Source organism: Phyllobates terribilis, unplaced genomic scaffold, assembly GCF_046119375.1.
Source record: "Phyllobates terribilis strain yellow unplaced genomic scaffold, ASM4611937v1 Scaffold_1__5_contigs__length_1240528914, whole genome shotgun sequence".
Classification (NCBI taxonomy): Eukaryota; Metazoa; Chordata; class Amphibia; order Anura; family Dendrobatidae; genus Phyllobates; species Phyllobates terribilis.
In genome coordinates, this window is record NW_027362761.1 from 497,890,085 (window position 1) to 497,912,432 (window position 22,348).

At 43.4% G+C, this 22,348-nt stretch overlaps 1 protein-coding gene across 2 annotated transcripts in view; it reads right to left on the bottom strand.

Moving 5' to 3' along the window:
- Window positions 1–22,348, bottom strand: part of DMGDH (dimethylglycine dehydrogenase) — a 112,318-nt gene that overhangs the window by 89,245 nt on the left and 725 nt on the right. For both annotated transcript variants that reach the window (XM_073680178.1, XM_073680177.1), the window contains 4 exons: window positions 19,954–20,137; window positions 19,242–19,340; window positions 16,538–16,702; window positions 1,987–2,191 (listed from right to left, as the gene is read on the bottom strand). In XM_073680178.1, coding sequence (XP_073536279.1) covers window positions 1,987–2,191; window positions 16,538–16,702; window positions 19,242–19,340; window positions 19,954–20,137 — 653 coding nt within the window. The remainder of the gene's footprint in view (window positions 1–1,986; window positions 2,192–16,537; window positions 16,703–19,241; window positions 19,341–19,953; window positions 20,138–22,348) is intronic.

Here is a 22,348-nt window from a genome sequence, read left to right on the forward strand (position 1 = left end):
AGGACTTCCCATATATAAGGCACCTCCTCCAAAATGGAGGTGCCCGAGCAAAGTTGTTTGCACTGTGTCTGTTCTGTGCTTCAGCCCTCAGGTCCCGCTGCTAGCCTGACTTCTCGTCCTGCCTGCCAGCCTGTTATCTGCCCGTTATCTGCCGAGCCTGCCAGCCTGCTCACCTGGTGCGCTCACCTGTTACCTGCCTGTTACCTGCCTTGGCTATCTGTCCGCTCACCTGGGAGCATCCGCCTGCCCTGTCTGTCAGACCGCTCACCTGGGAGCGTCCACCAGTTACCTGCCTGTTACCTGCGGTGTCCGTCAGCCCGCTCACCTGGGAGCGCCCACCAGTTACCTGTCAGTTACCCGCCTCGTCTGTCTGCCCGCTCACCTGGGAGCACCTGCCTGTTTCCTGCCAGCCTGCCTGGAGACCCTGCCGTCACTTGCTGTGACCACCTTCCTGGTAAACCTAAAGACTGCTACTTGCCCTGTTTTCTCGAACTGTGACCACCTGTCAGCTACCAGAGACTTCCGCCTGCTTGCCGTGTCCATCTGCCATACCGGTCAGTCCCAGTCATCTGACCTGTGGGAGCCACCTGCTCTCTCACAAGGTCGACCCCAGAGTAGCACCTGGTCCCTCAGCCCGGATCCTCCCTGGTCACGGTGTCGTTAGCTGCCGTACGACCAGGGTCGGTGCGGGTGGATACTTAGTCACGCCCCTCTGGGTCCCTCTTTGCACCTCGGCACAGAGGTTCCACCACCCGGACCCGTAACACCCTCCTTGGGGAGTGTGTCAATGACGGCCTTTTGGACATCTGTCAAGTCAGCAGTCTTCTCCGTGATTGTAGAGCCTACTGAAACAGACTAAGGGACCTTTTTAAACGCTTAGGAAGCCTTTGCAGGTGTTTTTTGTTAATTATTCTAATTTACTGAGATAATGACTTTTGTGTTTTCATTGGCTGTAAGCCATAATCATCAACATTAACAGAAATAAACACTTGGAATAGATCACTGTTTGTAATGACTCTATATAATATAGGAGTTTCACTTTTTGGATTGAAAAATTGAAATAAAATTTACTTTTTGATGATATTCTAATTTTGTGAGAAGCACCTGTATCTCTCCAGTTACCATCTAATTATCCTATACTTATGCAGAAAATGTGCCATTAGAAAACGACCTTCAAAACATAAAAAAATAATCTTGCCTTTTTGACACTGGCTACTGGGGCTACTTTAAGCTCATATTTCCTGTTCTTTACAGAAGACTTTTCAGAAGTCTCATTATCCATCACAGACAGAATTACAATGAAAAAGGTAACACCTCTATCTACACAGAATCCACCAAAGATGATATTACAGCTCATGTCCATCCCCTTCATTCACAATAACATTTGCACAGATCATTAGATGCTTTAGTACATCAGATAGACTGCCACAGACCCTATTGCTGCTGATGTTCATGTGAATTTCTTTAAAAACAGTATGTTTGAGTCTTGAATAGCCCAAATTACCAGTATTAACTATGCATTATTTCTAATTTTTCCTTAAATGGCATCTCTCAGCAGGTTTTTGTCATGTAATCTGAGAGTAGAATGATGTAGGGGCAGAGGCCCTGATTTCAGCGATGTATCACTTACTGGGCTGCTTGCTGTGGTTTTGCAGACAAATAAGTGACATCAATGGAATCAGGGTCTCTGTCCCTACATCATGCTGCTCTCAAATTTAAATAACAAAAACCTGTTGACAGATTCCCTTTAATACAGACTGTGATATGAAAAAAAGGTACTTTTTTTTTTTACATAAAAATCTGATTTAAACAGTAGGTTAATTCTAATGACACATTCTTTTAAAAATAGTAAATGAGCATGCTGCTGCAAATCCAAACAAACTTGCTGGGAGCTAAAGATAGATATACAACTACAGATTAGACAAAAACCTATGAATTTGACAGGCAAGTTTGGTTTAGGTTGGATAAACAATGTGGAGTATATACCTGTAGCATTCACAATCCTTTTTGCATGAATCGTCCCATGAGGGGTTTCCACATTCCAAGTCCCATCAGGTTGAGGTATTAGGTTAGTGACTTGTGCTGGAAAGTATAACTGTGCACCATATTTCCTGGCCCCAGATGCAAGGGCCATGGTTAGTGAATAAGGATCAATATGACCATCCCCAGGGTTGTACAAACCAGCAAGAACCTGTAGTAAAAGAAAAAAGTGTTAGGCTGCGTGCCCACGTTGCGGATTACAAGAGTTTTTTGCTGCGGATTTTCCGCAGCGGAAACGCTTGTAAAACGCTTGGTAATCCGCATCCCATGGTCCCCAATGAGAATCCACAAGTTCTATGCCCATGCTGTGGATTTTTCCGCAGCGTTTATGCCGCGTTCAAAAATCCGCATTAATTTTGCGTTTCTGCATGCGGAATTGCCTTGTGCAATGCATTAAAAACGCAAGGCAATTCCGCATGTTGAAAACGCGCGATAAACGCGCATTAAACGCGGCGGAATTCCGGGGGAGGACATGCGGAAATGAAGCAGAAATTTTGTGCTTCATTTCCGCAACGTGGGCACATAGCCTTAAAATGTTGAATACATCTGAAACTTGATAAATATAGAGCAAAAATATCTGATACTTTGATTTTCTGAACCACTGAGACGCATAGAATTTATTTAAAACGTACACTACTGTTCAAAAGTTTGGGGTCACCCAGACAATTTTGTGTTTTCCATGAAAACTCATACTTTTACTTATCAAATGAGTTGCAAAATGAATAGAAAATATAGTCCAGCCATTGACAAGGTTAGAAATAATGATTTTTATTTGAAAGAATAATTTTCTCCTTCAAACTTTGCTTTCGTCACAGAATGCTCCTTTGCAGCAATGACAGCATTGCAGACCTTTGGCATTCTAGCTGTTAATTTGCTGAGGTAATCTTGAGAAATTTCCCCCCATGCTTCCTGAAGCCCCTTCCACAAGTTGGATTGGCTTGAGGGGCACTTTTTTTGTACCATACGGTCAAGCTGCTCCCACAACAGCTCAATGGGGTTGAGATCTGGTGACTGCACTGGCCACTCCATTACAGATAGAATACCAGCTGCCTGCTTCTTCCCTAAATAGTTCATGTATAATTTGGAGGTGTGCTTTGGGTCATTGTCCTGTTGTAGGATGAAATTGGCTCCAATCAAGCGCTGTCCACACGGTATGGCATGGCGTTGCAAAATGGAGCGATAGCCTTCCTTATTCAAAATCCCATTTACCTTGTACAAATCTCCCACTTTACCAGCACCAATGCAACCCCAGACCATCACATTACCTCCACCATGCTTGACAGATGGCATCAGACACTCTTCCAGCATCTTTTCAGATATTTTCAAATGTTCTTCTGTGTGATCCAAACACCTTAAACTTTGATTCATCTGTCCATATAACTTTGTCCAATCTTCCTCTGTCCAATGTCTGTGTTCTTTTGCCCATAATAATCTTTTCCTTTTATTAGCCAGTCTCTGATATGGCTTTTTCATTGCCACTTTGCCCTGAAGGCCAGCATCCCGGAGTCGCCTCTTCACTGTAGACGTTGACACTGGCATTTTGCGTGTACTATTTAACCCCTTTACCCCCGAGGGTGGTTTGCACGTTAATGACCAGGCCAATTTTTACAATTCTGACCACTGTCACTTTATGAGGTAATTACTCTGGAACGCTTCAACGGATCCCCCTGATTCTGAGATTGTTTTTTCGTGACATATTGTACTTCATGATTTTGGTAAAATTTCTTCGATATCACTTGCGTTTATTTGTGAAAAAAACGGAAATTTGGCGAAAATTTTGCAATTTTCAAAATTTGAATATTTATGCCCTTAAATCAGAGAGATATGTCACACAAAATACTTAATAAATAACATTTCCCACATGTGTACTTTACATCAGCACAATTTTGGAACCAAAATTTTTTTTTGTTAGGGAGCTATAAGGGTTAAAAGTTAACCAGCGATTTCTCATTTTTACAACAAAATTTACAAAACCATTTTTTTAGGGACCACGTCACATTTGAAGTCACTTTGAGAGGTCTTTATGACAGAAAATACCCAAAATTGACACCATTCTAAAAACTGCACCCCTCAAGGTGCTCAAAACCACATTCAAGAACTTTATTAACCCTTCAGGCGCTTCACAGGAATTTTTGGAATGTGGAAGAAAAAAATGAACATTTAACTTTTTTCACAAAAATGTTACTTTAGACCCAATTTTTTTTATTTTCACAGGGGTAACAAGAAAAAAATGGACCCCAAAATTTGTTGTGCAATTTCCCCTGAGCACGCAGATACCCCATATGTGGGGAAAAAAACGCTGTTTGGGCGCACGGCAGGGCTCGGAAGGGAAGGAGCGCCATTTGACTTTTTGATTGTAAAATTTGCTTGAATAATTAGCGGACGCCATGTTGCGTTTGGAGAGCCCCTGATGTGCCTAAACATTGGAGCTCCCCCACAAGTGACCCCATTTTGGAAACTAGACCCCCAAGGCACCTATCTAGATGCATAGTGAGCACTTGGAACCCCCAGGTGCTTCACAAATTGATTCGTAAAAATGAAAAAGTGTTTTTTTTTTTCACTTTTTCATTTTTACGAATCAATTTGTGAAGCACCTGGGGGTTCCAAGTGCTCACTATGCATCTAGATAGGTGCCTTGGGGGGGGATCTAGTTTCCAAAATGGGGTCATTTGTGGGGGAGCTCCAATGTTTAGGCACACAGGGACTCTCCAAATGCAACATGGTGTCCGCTAACAAATTGAATGGAAAATCGGCTCAAATTGTTAGCGGACACCATGTTGCGTTTGGAGAGCCCCTGTGTGCCTAAACATTGGAGCTCCCCCACAAGTGACCCCATTTTGGAAACTAGACCCCCAAGGCACCCATCTAGATGCATAGTGAGCACTTGGAACCCCCAGGTGCTTCACAAATTGATTCGTAAAAATGAAAAAGTGTTTTTTCTTTCAGTTTTACGAATCAATTTGTGAAGCACCTGGGGGTTCCAAGTGCTCACTATGCATCTAGATAGGTGCCTTAGGTGGTCTAGTTTCCAAAATGGGGTTACTTGTGGGGGAGCTCCAATGTTTAGGCACACAAGGGCTTTCCAAACGCAACATGGTTCCAATTTGTTAGCGGACACCATGTAGCGTTTGGAGAGCTCCTCGAGTCCCTGCCCCGCAAGTTTCACGGTTATTAGACACCCAAAAAAAAAAAACATGCGGGGATCGCTCGTGCATGGCAGGCAATCCCCGCAAAGTTTTTTTGGCCACGAAGCATATGGGGCGGAGACTCGAGCATGTCACTCAAATACCCACGATACTCAATGCATACCAGAGCACCCGATCCAAACTCAAGTAGCGAGCACTTGCGCTCAACACTAGTCGCCATATCGTCATCTTTTTTTCTTACTTTTGAAAAAAATACCAACCCTGACCCCAACCCTAACCCCAACCCCAGCCCTAAGCCTAGCCCAACCCTAACCCCAAACCCAGCCCTAACCCTAGCCCAACCCTAACCCGAGAGTTTATTTTTTACGCCGTTTACAGCGGTACCACATTTATATCGTTTTTCTATGTTTTGCACTTTTACATAATAAAAGCAATTTTATAGAAAAAATTATTTTTTAGCATCGCTTTATTCTGAGAGCTATAACTTTTCGATTTTTCGGTTGATGAAGCTGTATGGCGGCTTGTTTTTTGCGGGACGAGATGACGTTTTCAGCGGTACCATTTTTATTTATATTAGTCTTTTTGATCGCGTGTTATTCCATTTTTTGTTTGGCAGTATGGTGATAAAGCATTGTTTTTTGCTTCGTTTTTTTTTTTTTTTTTTTTTTACCGTGTTCACTGAAGGGGTTAACTAGTGGGACAGTTTTATAGGTCAGGTTGTTCCGGACGCAGCGATACCAAATATGTGTACTTTTATTGTTTTTTTTTTTTTTTATAATAATATTTATTGATGGGTACATTATATTTTTATTTTTGGTGGATTTTTTTTAAAATATTTTTACAATTTTTTTTTTATTTTATTTTTTTCACTTTGACACTTTTTTTTACTTTTTTACTTTGTCCCACTATGGGACTTTCACTTTTTTTTCCTCTGATCGCCTGCATGGCACAGGAATGGAGCACCATCCCTGTGCCATGCAGGCTGTCAGCGCTGGACAGGGAGAAGATAGTTTGGAGATGCACTGCGCATGTCCAAAAAATCTTCCTGCTGTCTGGTGACCCGGATGTTGTCATGACGACATCAGGTCGTCATGGCAACATCCTGGAAGCCACGGCAGACAGCGCTGGAGGCCGGAAGAGGAGGTGAGTATCGTTGATCACCACCCCTTGCCACCGCAATGCTGCGATCGACTTCGATCGCAGCATTGCGGGGGTTAATGTGCCGGGAGCGGTGCGGGACCGCTCCCTGCACATTGTCACAGCTGAAACCCGGTACTATCAGCTGACACCCGGCGGCAATCGCGCCCGCACAGCCTGTGTGCGGGCGAAATCGCCAGGGCGTATAAATACGCATCTGGTCCATAAGTCCCAGGGCACAGATACGTACTAATATGCCCTATGTCGTAAAGGGGTTAATGAAGCTTCCAGTTGAGGAGCTGTGAGGCGTCGATTTCTCACACTAGAGACTCTAATGTACTTGTCTTGTTGCTCAGTTGTGCAGCGGGGCCTCCCACTTCTCTTTCTACTCTGGTTAGAGCCTGTTTGTGCTCTCCTCTGAAGAGAGTAGTACACACCGTTGTAGGAAATCTTCAGTTTCTTTGCAAATTCTCGCATGGAATAGCCTTCATTTCTAAGAACAAGAATAGACTGTCGAGTTTCATATGAAAGTTCTCTTTTTCTGGCCATTTTGAGAGTTTGATAGAACAAAAATGTAATGCTCCAGAATCTCAACTAGCTCAAAGGAAGGTCAATTTTATAGCTTCTCAAATCAGTCAAACCGTTTTCAGGTGGGCTAACATACTTGTGCAAGGGTTTTCTAGGGTTTTCTAAACATCCATTAGCCTTCTTACACAGTTAGCAAACACAATGTACCATTAAAACACTGGAGTGGTGGTTGTTGGAAATGGGCCTCTATACACCTATGTAGATATTGCAATAAAAACAAGACGTTTGCAGCTAGAATAGTCATTTACCACATTAACAATGTATAGAGGGTATTTCTGATTCATTTAATGTTAGCTTCATTGAAAAAAAATGTGCTTTTCTTTCAAAAATAATGAAATTTCTAAATGACCCCAAACTTTTGAACGGTAGTGTATATAAATGCACATGTCCTGATAATCATTTCTGTTATTTTAGGTAGTTCAGAATCCAGACAACTTTAACAGTCATACTAGAGCCATGCATAATTAGGAACTACCTATTTTAATGTTATTAATGGCATTGTTTGAATTATAAGCAGTACTCATCTAGTATTGTATGCATATCTCATAGCCATCCCCTATCCAGCGAGATGGTCTCAAATTGGTGAAGATGTCCCACTGTCTCAGGAGACCATTGTAATGTCCCAACTTCAATTCTGAGTCTCAGGGGCAACACAGCGATGTTTTGTTTTATGGCTGTGAAGACTCAGACACTGCTGCAATTGTTCCTCCTTAGATACAGAATCCTGGAGGGGGACTAGCATCTGTCTGATCTGTACATTCATTAATGCTTTGTTTTTCTTGAAGTGTGATCATCCCCAGGATTCAAACTCTTAATCTCTTGTATAGTGGGCAGCAGCTTTAACCAACTATAGATGAATTTGTTCTGCTTACATATCTAAATAATCTTCTTTACCGGCACATTGTACTGGTACATAGACATTTCTCTCTCTATCTATTGTGGTAGATCGCTCACACGGCTGCACACAGAGGTAGACACATGTACGCCGTCTCTTTAAATCTTTGGTTGGTTTATTATAATATAGCATAAACCAACCTTTAGTACGTAAAATTAAACACAGCCCGCTGGGCAAAACAGGAGAACAAAAGCAAAAATGGTAACACAAAAAACGCAGTCCTTGTAGTAGCAGAGCTTCGTCTGCTGGGAGTTCAGCAACTTCGCATGGTTCAGGAACAAACACAAGCTCCCTTCTGGAGCTTACTTCTCCAGACATTGAACATTGAATGCCTCAGCTGGCCAAGTATTTAAACTTCCCCAGACCACACCCTGAGGCGGAGAGATATGGTGAATAGCCTCCCACCCTTCACAATGGCCATTCACAAAAAACACTTCCTTTTACTATGTACTTAACCCCTCTCAACAAATAACATGCTAGAGGAAATGTAATAGTTTTAGTTCACGGACGCCAACAGCCTCAGAGAAACATATCTCCCCTCCAGCACTTTACCAGTGACTTTGTCACACTATCTATATGTACACAGTGGTGTGAAAAAGTGTTTCACCCCTTCCTGATTTCTTATTCCTTTGCATGTGTGTCACACTTAAATGTGAGCCCTGCGCCCAATCAACGTCACTGTCCCCGCCTTCAGATATATACGGAGGCTGCTCTCTCACCTCCTGTTAATTACTTATATGTCTGAAGGCTAGGACAGTGACACCAGCACTGATTGGGCACAGGGCTCATGTGTCATAACCTCACGTTATGCTTGGGAACGTGAGTGCCGAAACCGCTGGAACGGCGCTGGCACTGAAGAGGAGAATAAGCCCAAAACACGAGGAATGAAAAGAGGTTGTCCAAGTAGTGGTCAACTCCTTTAATATAGCTTTTTTTTTTTAGGGTTGATAGGAGAAACAGCCCCTCCCTTCTTCTATATGGACATATTACAGCATTTCCCAAACTCCAGTCCCCAACAGATCAGGTTTTCAGGATTTCCTTAGTATTATACAGGTGAGAGAACTTGTGGCAAATTCTGATGCCTTGATAGTATTTTGCACAGGTGATGGAATGAAAACTAAATATTAAAACTAAATATCAAATGAAACTAAACATTACACATGGCACAAGAATATACACACATTACACATAGCACATTACATTTGTCACATTTTAAAATATGTTCCAGAACAAGGAAAACGTTTCTATCTATAGCTGTAGAAACGTAGTCCCATAAAACAAAATCAAGTGCTGGTGACAATGCTAGCACACTGTGTTAATGAGTTCCTGAGACTGCATACAAGTGTGACTGAGTATTACAAAATGATTCTTGCAGAGTACAAGGCCACCTGAATATACAGGATTAATGCTGCTCAGTAATCTGCAGAGATGAAGGACGTATGGCTGTGTACACAATAAGGCTCAGGCCATTCTTCCCACATGACAGAAGTCCTGACATGACCTTCTGTGTGCTCTCAACTCATTAGAAAAGTATTTGTTTTATACCTTTATTGATAATGTATTACTTTATTTCCAAATGTGGTCAGAGAAATCTGAATTGATCCTTTGTTAAATATGAATTTAAATGTAATAAGGGGATTTACATAATTAGGAGACAGATTTCAATATGATTTCGGCATGGATTCCACACTAGAAGCCACATTAAATTTGATGGCAAGTCTCATTTAATGCAGGTGAATTGGGTTTCTGCATCTCAATTCGCATGCAGCTGATTTTACCTTGCTGATCAAGTAATTAAAAAGGTGTTCAGTTAAGAAAACCCAATTTCATATGCCCCATTAGTCACTTCTGAGTTGACAAAGGAGGTAGTCATTTTAGGGTGCTAATATTTGAGCCTGAGCGAGTGTGATTACAAAGATCATCCCTGAGTATTTCTCAATTTCATGCAAACACTGCCCTGGCTCATATTTCAAAGGCTTAAAAAGTAATCTACACCACTAGCACTGATGGGGACTGGATTTCCCTAAATTAGAGAGAAGCAGGGCTGAAATATTGGTAGGGCTCTTAAGGCCTATCTTGGAGGTCTCCATCTCATCTCCAGGTTCCTCTAATGCAGTTGTTGCATTTTTTTGCTTGTGATCTGCTGGGTGTCATTTTCCACAAATGCCGATGTAATATGATGACTAGTGATGAGCGAGCGTGCTCACAACTGTTCGGTACTCGCCCGAGTATCTCACGCTCGAGATGCTCAGCGAGTACTTCCAGGTTACTCGGGCGGGAGCTCGGGCTCCTGCCCCACATGTTTGGCGCTCTTTAGACAGCGAATAAACATGCGGGGATTGCCTGCCACTCACTGTAATGCCGTAGCCATGTTGGTTGTGGCATTACAGTGATTAGCTGGCAGCATAGCTTCATCGGGTCTATATAAGACCTGGCACCGCCATGCTCGTCACAATCTACCCCGGAAACAGGCAGAGTAGGGAGAGATGCTGCTGAGTGAGGGAGAAAATTGGCGGTTTATTAGTTAGGTAGAGGTGTTCTGCAGAAAGATATATAGCCATCTGAACTAACAGTCCTTCTGAGGACTAATCCAGCTGCATATATTACTGGTGATAGCAGGAGTTAGGCAGGCAGAGATTGTGGACACTGTATACAGCAGAATGTGGTCCATTGCACGTTCTGTCTGCTGCTGTTAAAGATATCCATAGCCCAAAATATCAGGGCTATTTTTTTTTTTTTTGCTCTTAATCCTAATTATTTGCTTAAAAAGCAATACAGTACACCATTTAACTGCTCCATATGCTTGTTAGCAGAATATGGACAGATTTTTTTGATTTTATTTGCATTGCTGTATTGTGGAAGCAGAGAAACTTGTCCATCATCAGACGTGATCCCATATTACTGCCGTAATAATCGTGACATTTTTTGGAGCCAGCCAAATATTACACTCCAGTTAAAATCTGCCAGTTGTGTGTTGTTCAAACCTACACTTGGTCACTGACCAATATCCTACTAATAGGCCACTGCCTAAAACTGTGGTCATCAGACGTGATCCCATATTACTGCAGTAATACAGACATTTAGTGGGGCTTGTCAAATATTATACTCCATTTAAAATGGGCAAGGTGCTTGGCAAGGGACGGGGAAGTGGGCGTGACGGTGATTGTGCACACCAAGGCCGTGGGCAAGATGAAACTGTGCCTGCTGAGGGAGCACAACAAACACCCACATGATATCAAACTACCTTCCTGTCCCAATTACTGGGGGGCAGCGGAATACCACTCTTGAAGCCAGAGCAGTGTGAAAAGGTTGTTGGTTGGATAGCAGATAATGCTTCCAGTCAGTTTGCCACCACCAGCACGTCTTCCACAAGGTCAAGTCTCAGTAGCCGTGAGTCTGGACCACATATTCCTCACCCTGATCCTCCTTCCTCCCACCATGCCGAGTGCCTGGAGACAAGTGATCCCACACATGGACACTCTGAAGAGCTGTTCACATTTCCATTCATAGATTATGGCCTCTTGCTCTGCTCGATTCAAGCGGCGAAAGAGGAGATCACATGTAGTGATGCCCAAATATTTGAGCAGCCACGGTCACACGAAGGTGAGGGTGGGAAAGTGCAATTACTGTCGCAAGAGGTGGATGATGAGACACAGTTGCCACCAAGTCGATGAAGTCACTGACCCAACCTGGCAAGGTGACATGCATAGTGAGGACAGCAGCACAGAGGGGGAGGGAGGCGTAGCATCACAACAGGCAAGAACAAGTAGTGGGGTGGCCACAGACACAAGGAGGGCAATTGCTCCCCGGAACACCAACACGACGGAAGTTGCCAGTCCAACTGTTAGGTCTTCCAGAGTCTGGCTCTTTTTTAAAGACTGTCCAGATAACACCAAAAAGGCCATTTGCAACCTCTGCCACGCCAGCATCAGCAGGGGCAGCAAAATTACCAGCCTGACCACCACCAGCATGCTCAGGCACGACAGCAAAGCACCCGACTAGTTGGGCCGAATGCCAGGGTCCAGAAACAGTGTCTGTGGGTGACACCACTGTCTGTTCCGCTGTTGTGCGTGCACGCCAATCCCCTGTCCATGGCGCAGGCGAAGATGCCTCCCGCCCTGCACCTGTCGTTGCACACTCACAACCCTCACCATCAGCAATCACCATGTCCACACCCTTGTCCCAGCGAAGAGTTCAGTTGTCCCTACTCCAGTCCTTTGAATGCAAGCACAAATACGCAGCCAATGCCCCACAGGCCACACTACTAAACTGCCACATTTCTCGAATGCTTGCACTTGAAATGTTGCCTTTTAGGCTCATTGAGACAGAATCTTTCCACAACCAGATGGCGGCGGCTGTCCCTCGGTACTCGGTCCCCTGCCGCCACTATTTCTCCCGGTGTGCCATCCCCGCATTACACAAGCACAAGTCCCACAACATTAGCCGTGCCCTCAACAACGCAATTACTGGGAAGGTCCACCTAACCACGGACAAGTGCTTGTGGCCAGGGACGGTACATCTCGCTGACGGCACACTGAGTAGTGGAAGCCGGTAACCAGTCGGACACTAGGAAGGAACACGTCCTCCCGACACCGAGGATTGTGGGCCCTGTGTCAATCAGGGTTGCCCCTACATTCTACAGCTCCTGCACCTCCTCCTCCTCAGCCTCCATCTCCGAAATGACCACATCAGTCTGAAGCTGGAAGCACTGTCTCGGCCAAGCAGCAACAGGCTGTGCTGAAACTAATAGGCTTAGGTGACAAACCACACACCGCTGCAGAGTTGTTGACAGCTGTAAAAGAGCAGGCAGATCTGTGGCTGTCAACGCTGAACCTACAGTCAGGCATGATCGTGTGTGACAATAGCCGAACCTGGTGGCAGCTCTGAACCTAGGCAAACTGGCACACGTACCATGCCTGGCCCATGTGCTCAAACTAGTGGTTCAGTGGTTTCTCAAAACCTACCCAAATCTGCCTGAGCTGCTTGTCAAAGTACAGCTTCCGCCGCCCTCACCGTGTTTCAGCAACGCTTGCAGCTTCCAGCTCACCGACTGGTGTACGATGTCACCACACGTTGGAACTCAACCTTGCATATGTTGGGAAGGATTTTTGAGCAGAAGAAGGCAATTGTTGAGTACCAGCTTCAACACGGCCGTTGTTATTCAGGTCAGCCTCCGCACATAAGAGCTGATGTGTGGGCATGGATGTCAGACATCTGTGCCGTCCTTCAAAACTTTGAGAACTCCACCAAGATTGTGAGCAGCGATGACGCCATAATCATCATCCCGCTTCTCTGTATAATGAAATGCTTGCTGCTCACAATTAAAAAGAGGAGGCATTGCAGGCGCAGCACAATGAGATGGAGCAAGGAACCATACAGGGTGATGCCACACAGCCAAGCCTCATCTTATCCCAAAGCGGATTGGGTGACAATGAGGAGGAAGAAAAAGAAAAAGAAGGAAGGAGGAAGGAGGAAGGAGGAAGAAAAAGAAAAAGAAGGAAGGAGGAAGGAGGAAGGAGGAAGGAGGAAGAAAAAGAAAAAGAAGGAAGGAGGAAGGAGGAAGAAAAAGAAAAAGAAAAAGAAGGAAGGAGGAAGGAGGAAGGAGGAAGAAAAAGAAGGAAGAAGGAAGGAGGAAGGAGGAAGGAGGAAGAAAAAGAAAAAGAAAAAGAAGGAAGGAGGAAGGAGGAAGAAAAAGAAAAAGAAGGAAGGAGGAAGGAGGAAGGAGGAAGAAAAAGAAAAAGAAGGAAGGAGGAAGGAGGAAGGAGGAAGAAAAAGAAAAAGAAGGAAGGAGGAAGGAGGAAGGAGGAAGAAAAAGAAAAAGAAAAAGAAAAAGAAGGAAGGAGGAAGGAGGAAGAAAAAGAAAAAGAAGGAAGGAGGAAGGAGGAAGAAAAAGAAAAAGAAGGAAGGAGGAAGGAGGAAGGAGGAAGAAAAAGAAAAAGAAGGAAGGAGGAAGGAGGAAGAAAAAGAAAAAGAAAAAGAAGGAAGGAGGAAGGAGGAAGAAAAAGAAAAAGAAGGAAGGAGGAAGGAGGAAGGAGGAAGAAAAAGAAAAAGAAGGAAGGAGGAAGGAGGAAGGAGGAAGAAAAAGAAAAAGAAAAAGAAGGAAGGAGGAAGGAGGAAGAAAAAGAAAAAGAAAAAGAAGGAAGGAGGAAGGAGGAAGGAGGAAGAAAAAGAAAAAGAAGGAAGGAGGAAGGAGGAAGAAAAAGAAAAAGAAAAAGAAGGAAGAAGGAAGGAGGAAGGAGGAAGAAAAAGAAAAAGAAGGAAGGAGGAAGGAGGAAGAAAAAGAAAAAGAAGGAAGGAGGAAGGAGGAAGAAAAAGAAAAAGAAGGAAGGAGGAAGAAAAAGAAAAAGGAGGAAGGAGGAAGGAGGAAGAAAAAGAAAAAGAAGGAAGGAGGAAGGAGGAAGGAGGAAGAAAAAGAAAAAGAAAAAGAAGGAAGGAGGAAGGAGGAAGAAAAAGAAAAAGAAAAAGAAGGAAGGAGGAAGGAGGAAGAAAAAGAAAAAGAAAAAGAAGGAAGGAGGAAGGAGGAAGGAGGAAGAAAAAGAAAAAGAAGGAAGGAGGAAGGAGGAAGAAAAAGAAAAAGAAAAAGAAAAAGAAAAAGAAAAAGAAAAAGAAAAAGAAAAAGAAAAAGAAAAAGAAAAAGAAAAAGAAGGAAGGAGGAAGGAGGAAGGAGGAAGGAGGGAGGAGGGAGGAGGAAGGAGGAAGGAGGGAGGAGGAGGAGAGCATGGACAGTCATCCTTTTGGTCAGGACAGGGAAGGCCTGGCTGTTGCCAGTCTGGAACACATGGCTGACTTTATGTTCCTCTGCCTTTCCCGTGACCCTCACGTTGTAGACATTTTGGCCAACAGTAATTACTGGTTGGTCACACTTCTAGACCCACGCTACAAGGAGAACTTTCTATCTCTTCTTCCCATGGCGGAGAGGTCTAGTAAAATGTTGCAGTACCAAAAGGTCCTTGTTGGAGTAAAGGCGAGGGAGACACAAATACGATGCAGCAGAGGCAGGGGAACACTGTCAAAGGTCTGGGATAGTTTGCTCAGATCCTCCCAGCGCCCAGGCCCTGATTCACAGGGTACTCTGACAAGGAGGGAAAAGTTTTGGAAGATGCTGAAGTGTACCTTCCCGACCGTACCAACGTCCTCCGTGATTCCTTTGTGCCTTATAACTATTGGGTATCCAAGCTTGACATGTGGCAAGAACTGTCTCTCTACGCCTTGGAGGTCCTGGCCTGCCCTGCCGCTAGCATTTGTCAGAGCGAGTTTTTAGTGCAGCCGGGGGCATTATAACTGATAGGCGCATCCGCTTGTCAACTGAAAATACTGACAGGCTGAGCCTTCTAAAAATGAACAAGGGCCGGATTGGGCCAGACTTCTCAACACCACCGGATGATAGCAGCGGAACATAAAGTCAAATCCAGTGGCTTATTTTTGGGAGGGGGTCTATTCCCATGCACTTCTTCACACCCAGACATGGGTATACACTTCCTGATTTTGTCTATTTTCTGTTGTCCTCCTCCTTCTCCTCATCCTCCACCACCATATCACCAGAGTGACCTTGATGCAACACCCACATAATTTCTTTAAGGGTGCTTATAATTCCCGTAAGAAATTTTTTTAGAGGCCTATCTCTAACATTCAGTATGTTATACAGTACGATCATGTATACCCCCCAGGGGTAAATGTTTTTCAGCCCATGCACTTAGTGCATGGGCATTACCAGTATAGGAGACCCACTCCTTAACAATGGTAACAATTTTTTTTAATGAGGAGCTCCGCTATGTCCCTTCAAAGGGGTATTGGGGTACGTCCAAATTTTTGTCAGCCCTTGCAGTCACTACATATGCAATAACAATGTAGGAGACCCATTCTTTAATAATGGGAACAACAAATCATAGCCGGCTGATGGCCCTCTAATAATAGTAAGGGGAGCCTGATGGCCCTGTAAAAATAGGCTTTGTGACTTTCAGAGTCCCTCCTTCATAAATGAAGCAGAATGTGTCTGATCATGTCTCACACACCACATGGCCAGATAAGGTAGTAAAATTGAAAAATACATTTACTGGTGAATGTATTTTTCACCGTTGAAAGCAATGCAAAAACGCATCAAAAACGCTACGTGTGAACATAGCCCAAGGAGTGGAGCAGCAAGCAAAACAGTCTGGGTGGGAAAGGTCGCTCCCGTCCCTCCCAGTTTGAGCTTTACAGGTCCTACAAAAGGCAACTGAAATGGCTCAAGAGTGTCTAACACATGGGAGCTGCAGTGTGTTCATTATTGCTAACCAAACAGAGAGAAGCAGTGCCTAGTTTGCTGCACGGTTGAGACCGTTGTATCTTTTGGTTACCCAGAGAAGGGACTATTTTGTTCCTGTGTTGTTATTCATTTAAGCTGAGGAAAGACTATAGTTTATTTCATGTGAACTCTGTTAATGGTTTATGACGGATAACCAAGTACCGTTGTGTACCCAAACCGCTAACAGAAAACTTGAATCCCTACACCATCTTTTTTTGAAGTCTAAAGAAGTTGCAAGCTCAACTATATCCAAAATTCCTATAGACTTTAGCAGAGGTGGCCATGTGCATTTCCAGTCACCTCTACTATACATGGTTGCCAGAAATGGTCCATAGGGCTCAATTCCAGAGTACCTGTTTGGGGTCTGTAGTCGTACAGGATGGATCCAGAGTTTGGATTATGCAATATAACCTATTGTTTAGAATAGACACAAAATGACCGATTTACCTTTTCCATATTAAGTAGAGGAAACAGTTCTTGCACTTTTTCTGGTCCAATCAGATACTGAGGATTCGGATGCCATCGGGCCCTTGTCATCTGGTATTTTAGTTCATCCACACGAGTCGGAGTTGAAGCAATTCTGATACTTCCTGGTTGATGGAAGCCAATGGCCTGTAAATGTAGAAAGGTAATGATGTCTCCACTGCCAAGATCCATGGTTAATTACAGTAAGCTTAAAGGGAATCTGTCAGCAGGTTTTTGCCATATAATCTGAAAACAGCAGTAGCAGCTGAGACACTGAATTCAATAATGTGTCACATTTTTGGCTGTGTGCTGTTTACTTCTAGTGATAAAAAAAAAAATCATTGTAAGATAATCACTGCTGGACTACAGCAGCATGTGAGCCCAGGTCCGACCACGCCCCTTCTGTGATAAGCATCACATTGTCTATAGACTATGCACACAGGGAGCCTGGTGTGGGCGGGGTTAGCTTTCTCAGCTCTGCTTCATGCTGCATCTGAAAACTCTGACTGTGTCACAACTGCTACACCCAGTAAACTATGATATATATCGTTGCAATCTGGCTCACATTCCCTATATTATGCTACTCTCAGATTAAATAGCAAAAACCTGCCAACCGATTCCCTTTAAGTTCATGAGAGGAAATCAATTAGATATGGGCAATATACTCAGAAATAAACTGACTTTACTAGGACTTATGTGGCAGCTTTATGTACAGAGGATGTGTAAGTGGCACTTATATGTTCATTTATATTACTTCAAAACATATTTCTGACTCTGTCTTTGCACTCTGTTGCTGACCGCTTTCTTGGGCCTCACAACCTTCTTTGACATCCATATTAACCTCCCAGGTACTAACCATTCTGGGTGCAGATTTTGCTTGTACATCTACCACTGTTATTCCCATCATAGGCAGCTGCATGCTCCAGTACATAGGTACCAGGTCAGGGTTTACCTGTAGGCACCAATGGCGTGTGCCTATATATTGGGTGCAATTAAAAAGTTTACAAATGAATAGACTGAGCGTTATGTATTCTTATGAATATTATATGTATCTATAGGTTATTATCACACTACTGAGAAAGTGAGAGGAGGACACCCATGGAGGAAAGGCGGGAAGTCTGCAGAAGGTGCTCCATGTTTTTCAGGGGCACACTGCAATCTTCTTTTTATGTAAGAGCAGACCAATATTTCAGACAATGAGCACACTGGCACTTTAGGCTTACTGTAAATCTGGTACAAGCAAATAATGGAAAAATATAGCAGCACGCACAAAGACATACATAAACAGAGACCATACGGATTATTATAACCTGAATTACTGTTTTACTTACTAATTTTAGGTTCTTAGTGCACATTTTGATCAAGCTGTATAAACCTATAGTAAATATAACAGTAATGCAAAATAATATTCCATGTCCACATGTAATGGGCGACTATCAGGAACAAGCGTTCTTAGGAACAGCTCTTTCCCCGATAATCGTGCAGCGTAAACAGAATGCTGACATAGAAATAAAATTTGTCAAAAACATATGCAAAACAAAAACAAGATTTAAACAATCGATCATTTTTTGATCCCTTTCATGCTTGCAGTGCGCTGCCTTATCTTTTGTATTTGTTTGCTTTAGTATTGCGGCCATAGCAGTGTGCACAGGCACCTTTATTTCACGTTTGATGTATTGGCCTTGTTTGCTTTTTGCATGGGGCAGGTGTAGGTTGTCATTTGGGTCCCAGCTGAGTGTTTTCAGGGAGTAAATCTAGGTAATGTATGTTGTGATAAGTCCCAAAGCTTGAAAAAATATCTGCAGTCCAACTGTCCGAATACAGCAGAATTTTTACACAATATATCTATGGTGAAAGCACACCATAGAAATATGATGGCGGTCGGCCATGCGATGGTTTGGCCGATTGTTCAAATGGCAGCCACCTTGACCGTCATCGCTGGCTTATTGATCTGACCTGTACGTTTTCAGACTGTTGATCATATTGTCTCCAGAGATATTCCCCCCCCCCCGACAATAAATTGTCCAGGGCTCCCACACATGTTAGACTGTCGGCTGAAGATATTGTTATCTGTGAGTTAGACTGCTGCTCTAGTCTATGGCGGATTGCACTGATATTTTCCCCTAAGCAAATGTGCATGTAAAATTTGCAGCATTTACATCCCATGCGGTCGGGTTCAGATAAGCCGATGCAAAATTGTTTGATTTTTGTCCCGAAAAAAACTGACGTTTTTACATTGGTGTGGGGAAAATACGCAGCGTTTTACAGTACCCACAAAGTGAACGAGATTTCTGAAATCTCCAGCACGCGTTACTTTTTTCCCCTACAGATTTGCAGCAGATTCAGTTCTGCAGCATGCCAATTCTTCCAGCATACTTCACTTATATTAATGAGTGGGGAAAAATACGCAAAAAAAACATATGTCAAAAATGTGGCAAAAGCACAGATATTTTACATAGCGTTTTTTCCTTCCAACACATCAGGATTTGCTGCAGAAAATTTTACTGCAAATTCTGAATGTGGGCACATAGCCAGACAGCCGTGTAGAAGTAAAGAGTTCTATAGATAAAATTCACAATAGATTGGGTTCTCCAGGCCAATATGGGTATAAACCCAATGAATGATATCTGATCAGAACGATTATAGAGGTTATAAAATGTGATTATTTTGCCAATGTTGCCCATACCTGTCCAGTCTCTTCTTCTAAGTCTTCATACAGTTTGATACTGTAATAATGGATTTTCTTTAGGTTAATCCCAGGATGAAAATATGCTGTTAGCCCAGCCTGAAAATCAACAGCTCAGATAAATTAGTGTTTTTCTATTGATTACATCCAATGGATTTTTAATTGGCTTAATCAGAGGAAGACATATTAGATAAGATGATAATTTATTTGTAGCTCGTTACATGTAAAATGAATACTAAAAGCAACATCTCCTATTTTCCATTTTAAAAAAAAAGACGATGTAGCCAGGGTTACAAAAAAAAAAAAAAAAAAGGAGAGACTACTTTCTTCCAGAAACAGCGCCACATATGTCTACAGGTTGTGTATGGCATTACAGCTTAACTTAAGGGCTGGTGCAGACGTCCATGATCATCGGCGCGATCTCGGATCGAGGTGTGGCCACGTGTCACCAGACCATAGAAATATATGAAGCTGTGACGCTTGGGGTTGGGCGACTCATGGCCAGTCCGTGCATTGTGATCTGAGATTGGACCGATGATCGCAGACATCTGCAGCAGCCATTACCCTCCTCAATGGAGCTGAGCTGCAATACTGGACACAACCCAAGGGCAGGTGTGGTGCCTATTTTATTAGAAATCAGCCATGATTTTAGTTACTACTTGATGCTCATAAACTATAACATTTTTAGGAAAGTCGTAAAACAAACACTTACTGCATGCCATGTAGATCCCGCTGTGAGCTCTGATTTCTCCAGTAATACCACATCCTTCATGCCAGCCTTGGCGAGGTGATATGCCAGGCTCACCCCCACGCATCCACCACCAATAATAACCGTGTTTGCAGTGTCCTTCCATCTCTTCCCCAGAAAGGAAGATTTGCTTTCCACATTGCTTATACTTATAAAAACAAACAATATAAATAAGGTAATACAATGTATCAACTATATGCTGACAGTCATGATAAGAGATTATATAATGGACAGAGATTATATAATGGTCGATGTTACAGACAGTTTACTGGGAAAATATAGTAGTGAAAGTGTGAACAGTACAGATATCTCCTCCCAATAATAAGCATGGCACAGCGCATTTCTCATGACTGCCCTGCAGATCTGTCAGCAGACTGGTTTCACAGCGGAGGCCTCTCTTTTGAGGATACCGTTTAGTCAATCTTTCTTTTGATGTGTGGATGGAAACTCATAATAGCATATAAATATCATACAGACTCCCTCTCGTGATATTCTAGATATGTTTGAAGTGAGAATACCCCTTTATGCTTGAAAAATAACTACATCTATAGTTTGAATAAAAGTAAACTCTCCAGGAAAAAGGACCATAATTGTAATGAGTGTTCCCATCTGGGTATATGAATAGGATACGGTCTGAGCTCCCAAAGAAAGGAATACACAATGCACACGCATGTGTGGCCGCCTCTCCATTCCTGACAGTCCGGCCGGGGCCTCTACTCGACATAGATGCTGATCTCAGCATTGATCATTGCACATAGAAAACTGCAGATATTGTACCGGTAATGTAGCGTCACTAGAATGTTATCTGTAGAGCGCATGGAAGACAAAACATTCCGCATTTTCTTAAAGGGAACCTGTCACCAGAAAGAACGCTATTAACCTGCTGATATGCGGTTAATCTTCAGGGTAACAGCATTATTATGCTGCCCGGCGCCTGCATGCAGCCGAATGCAGCAGATAGAAAATTAACTTTATTCTCCCCGCCAGCATTCGGCGTTCAGGGGGCGCCGCGGGTTCAGTCATCGCTCTGAGAATACAGAGTGGCTGCTATAACTGCTTCCCCGGTCATGACTGACCCCAATGCAGAGGGCACGTCACTCAGGGCCAGGCACGCGATTACAACGCACGCTCTGTATTCTCAGAGCGACGACTGAACCCACGGCGCCCCCGTGCCTGAACGCCAAATGCAGGCGGGGAGAATAACGTCCATTTTCTCCCCGCAGCCTCTGGCTGAGTGCAGGCGCCGGGCAGCATAATAACGCTGTTAACCTGCAGATTAATAGCGTCATTTCTGGTGACAGGTTCTCTTTAATTGAATATAAAGGGCTCAAAATATTAGAAAGGTGAATGAGACTAAGCTGCAATACAAGACACAACCTATTTACTACTAACTGTTTAACAATTATGGAGCAACCTAAAAAAATCTAATTCAGCTCTGATATATATGTATTGGGGCTTGTGCAGACAAATCGGATAGCACTTGTCCCCATTCTATTCTATGGGGCTGTGAACATGTCCAATTTTTTTCCTCAGACAGAAGAGCCCGTCTGGGGGAAAACATAACAGCATGCCCAAACTTGATCCAATATTCGGATTGCACTCGGCCATGTGAGTCAGTGAGTTTATGGAAAACCTCAGACTGCACTCCGATGACATCGGAGTGCGGTCTGATTTCCACAGACTGACAGAATGGAGAAGATGGAGAATTTTTTTCTCATCTGAGAGAATCAGATCACACTGTGCTCAAACGCTGATCAAACTATGATCCAAGTGTAATTTGCATAATCGGCCCGATTCTCTCGAATGACAGAATACACGCTCGTCTACACCTAGCCTAAATCACACTGATTTAACTATACCATCATATCAATACTGGAACCCTCTGCATATATATGTGCACTGTGGGCAGCACGGTGGCTCAGTCGTTAGCACTGCAGCCTTGCTGGGGTCCTGGGTTCAAATCCCACCAAAGACAACATCTGCAAGGAGTTTGTATGTTCTCCCCGTGTTTCCGTGGGTTTCCTCCGGGTTCTCCGGTTTCCTCCCACACTCCAAAGACATACTGATAGGGAATGTAGATTGTGAGCCTCAGTGGGGACGGTGATGACAATATCTGTAAACTGCCGTGGGATATGATGGTGCTATATAAGCAAGTAAAATAAATAAATATATAGGCATCAGGGAAAACTAATTTGTGATTGTTGTCAGAAAAGGTTGCTTTTTCTATATCAGGTAGTGTGCAGTCAGCAAGGAGTTTGTATGGGTTTCCTCCCACACTCCAAAGACTGATAGGGGATTTAGAGCCCTAACGGGGACAGTGTTGATGATGTCTCTAAAGCGCTGTGGAATTAATGGAGCT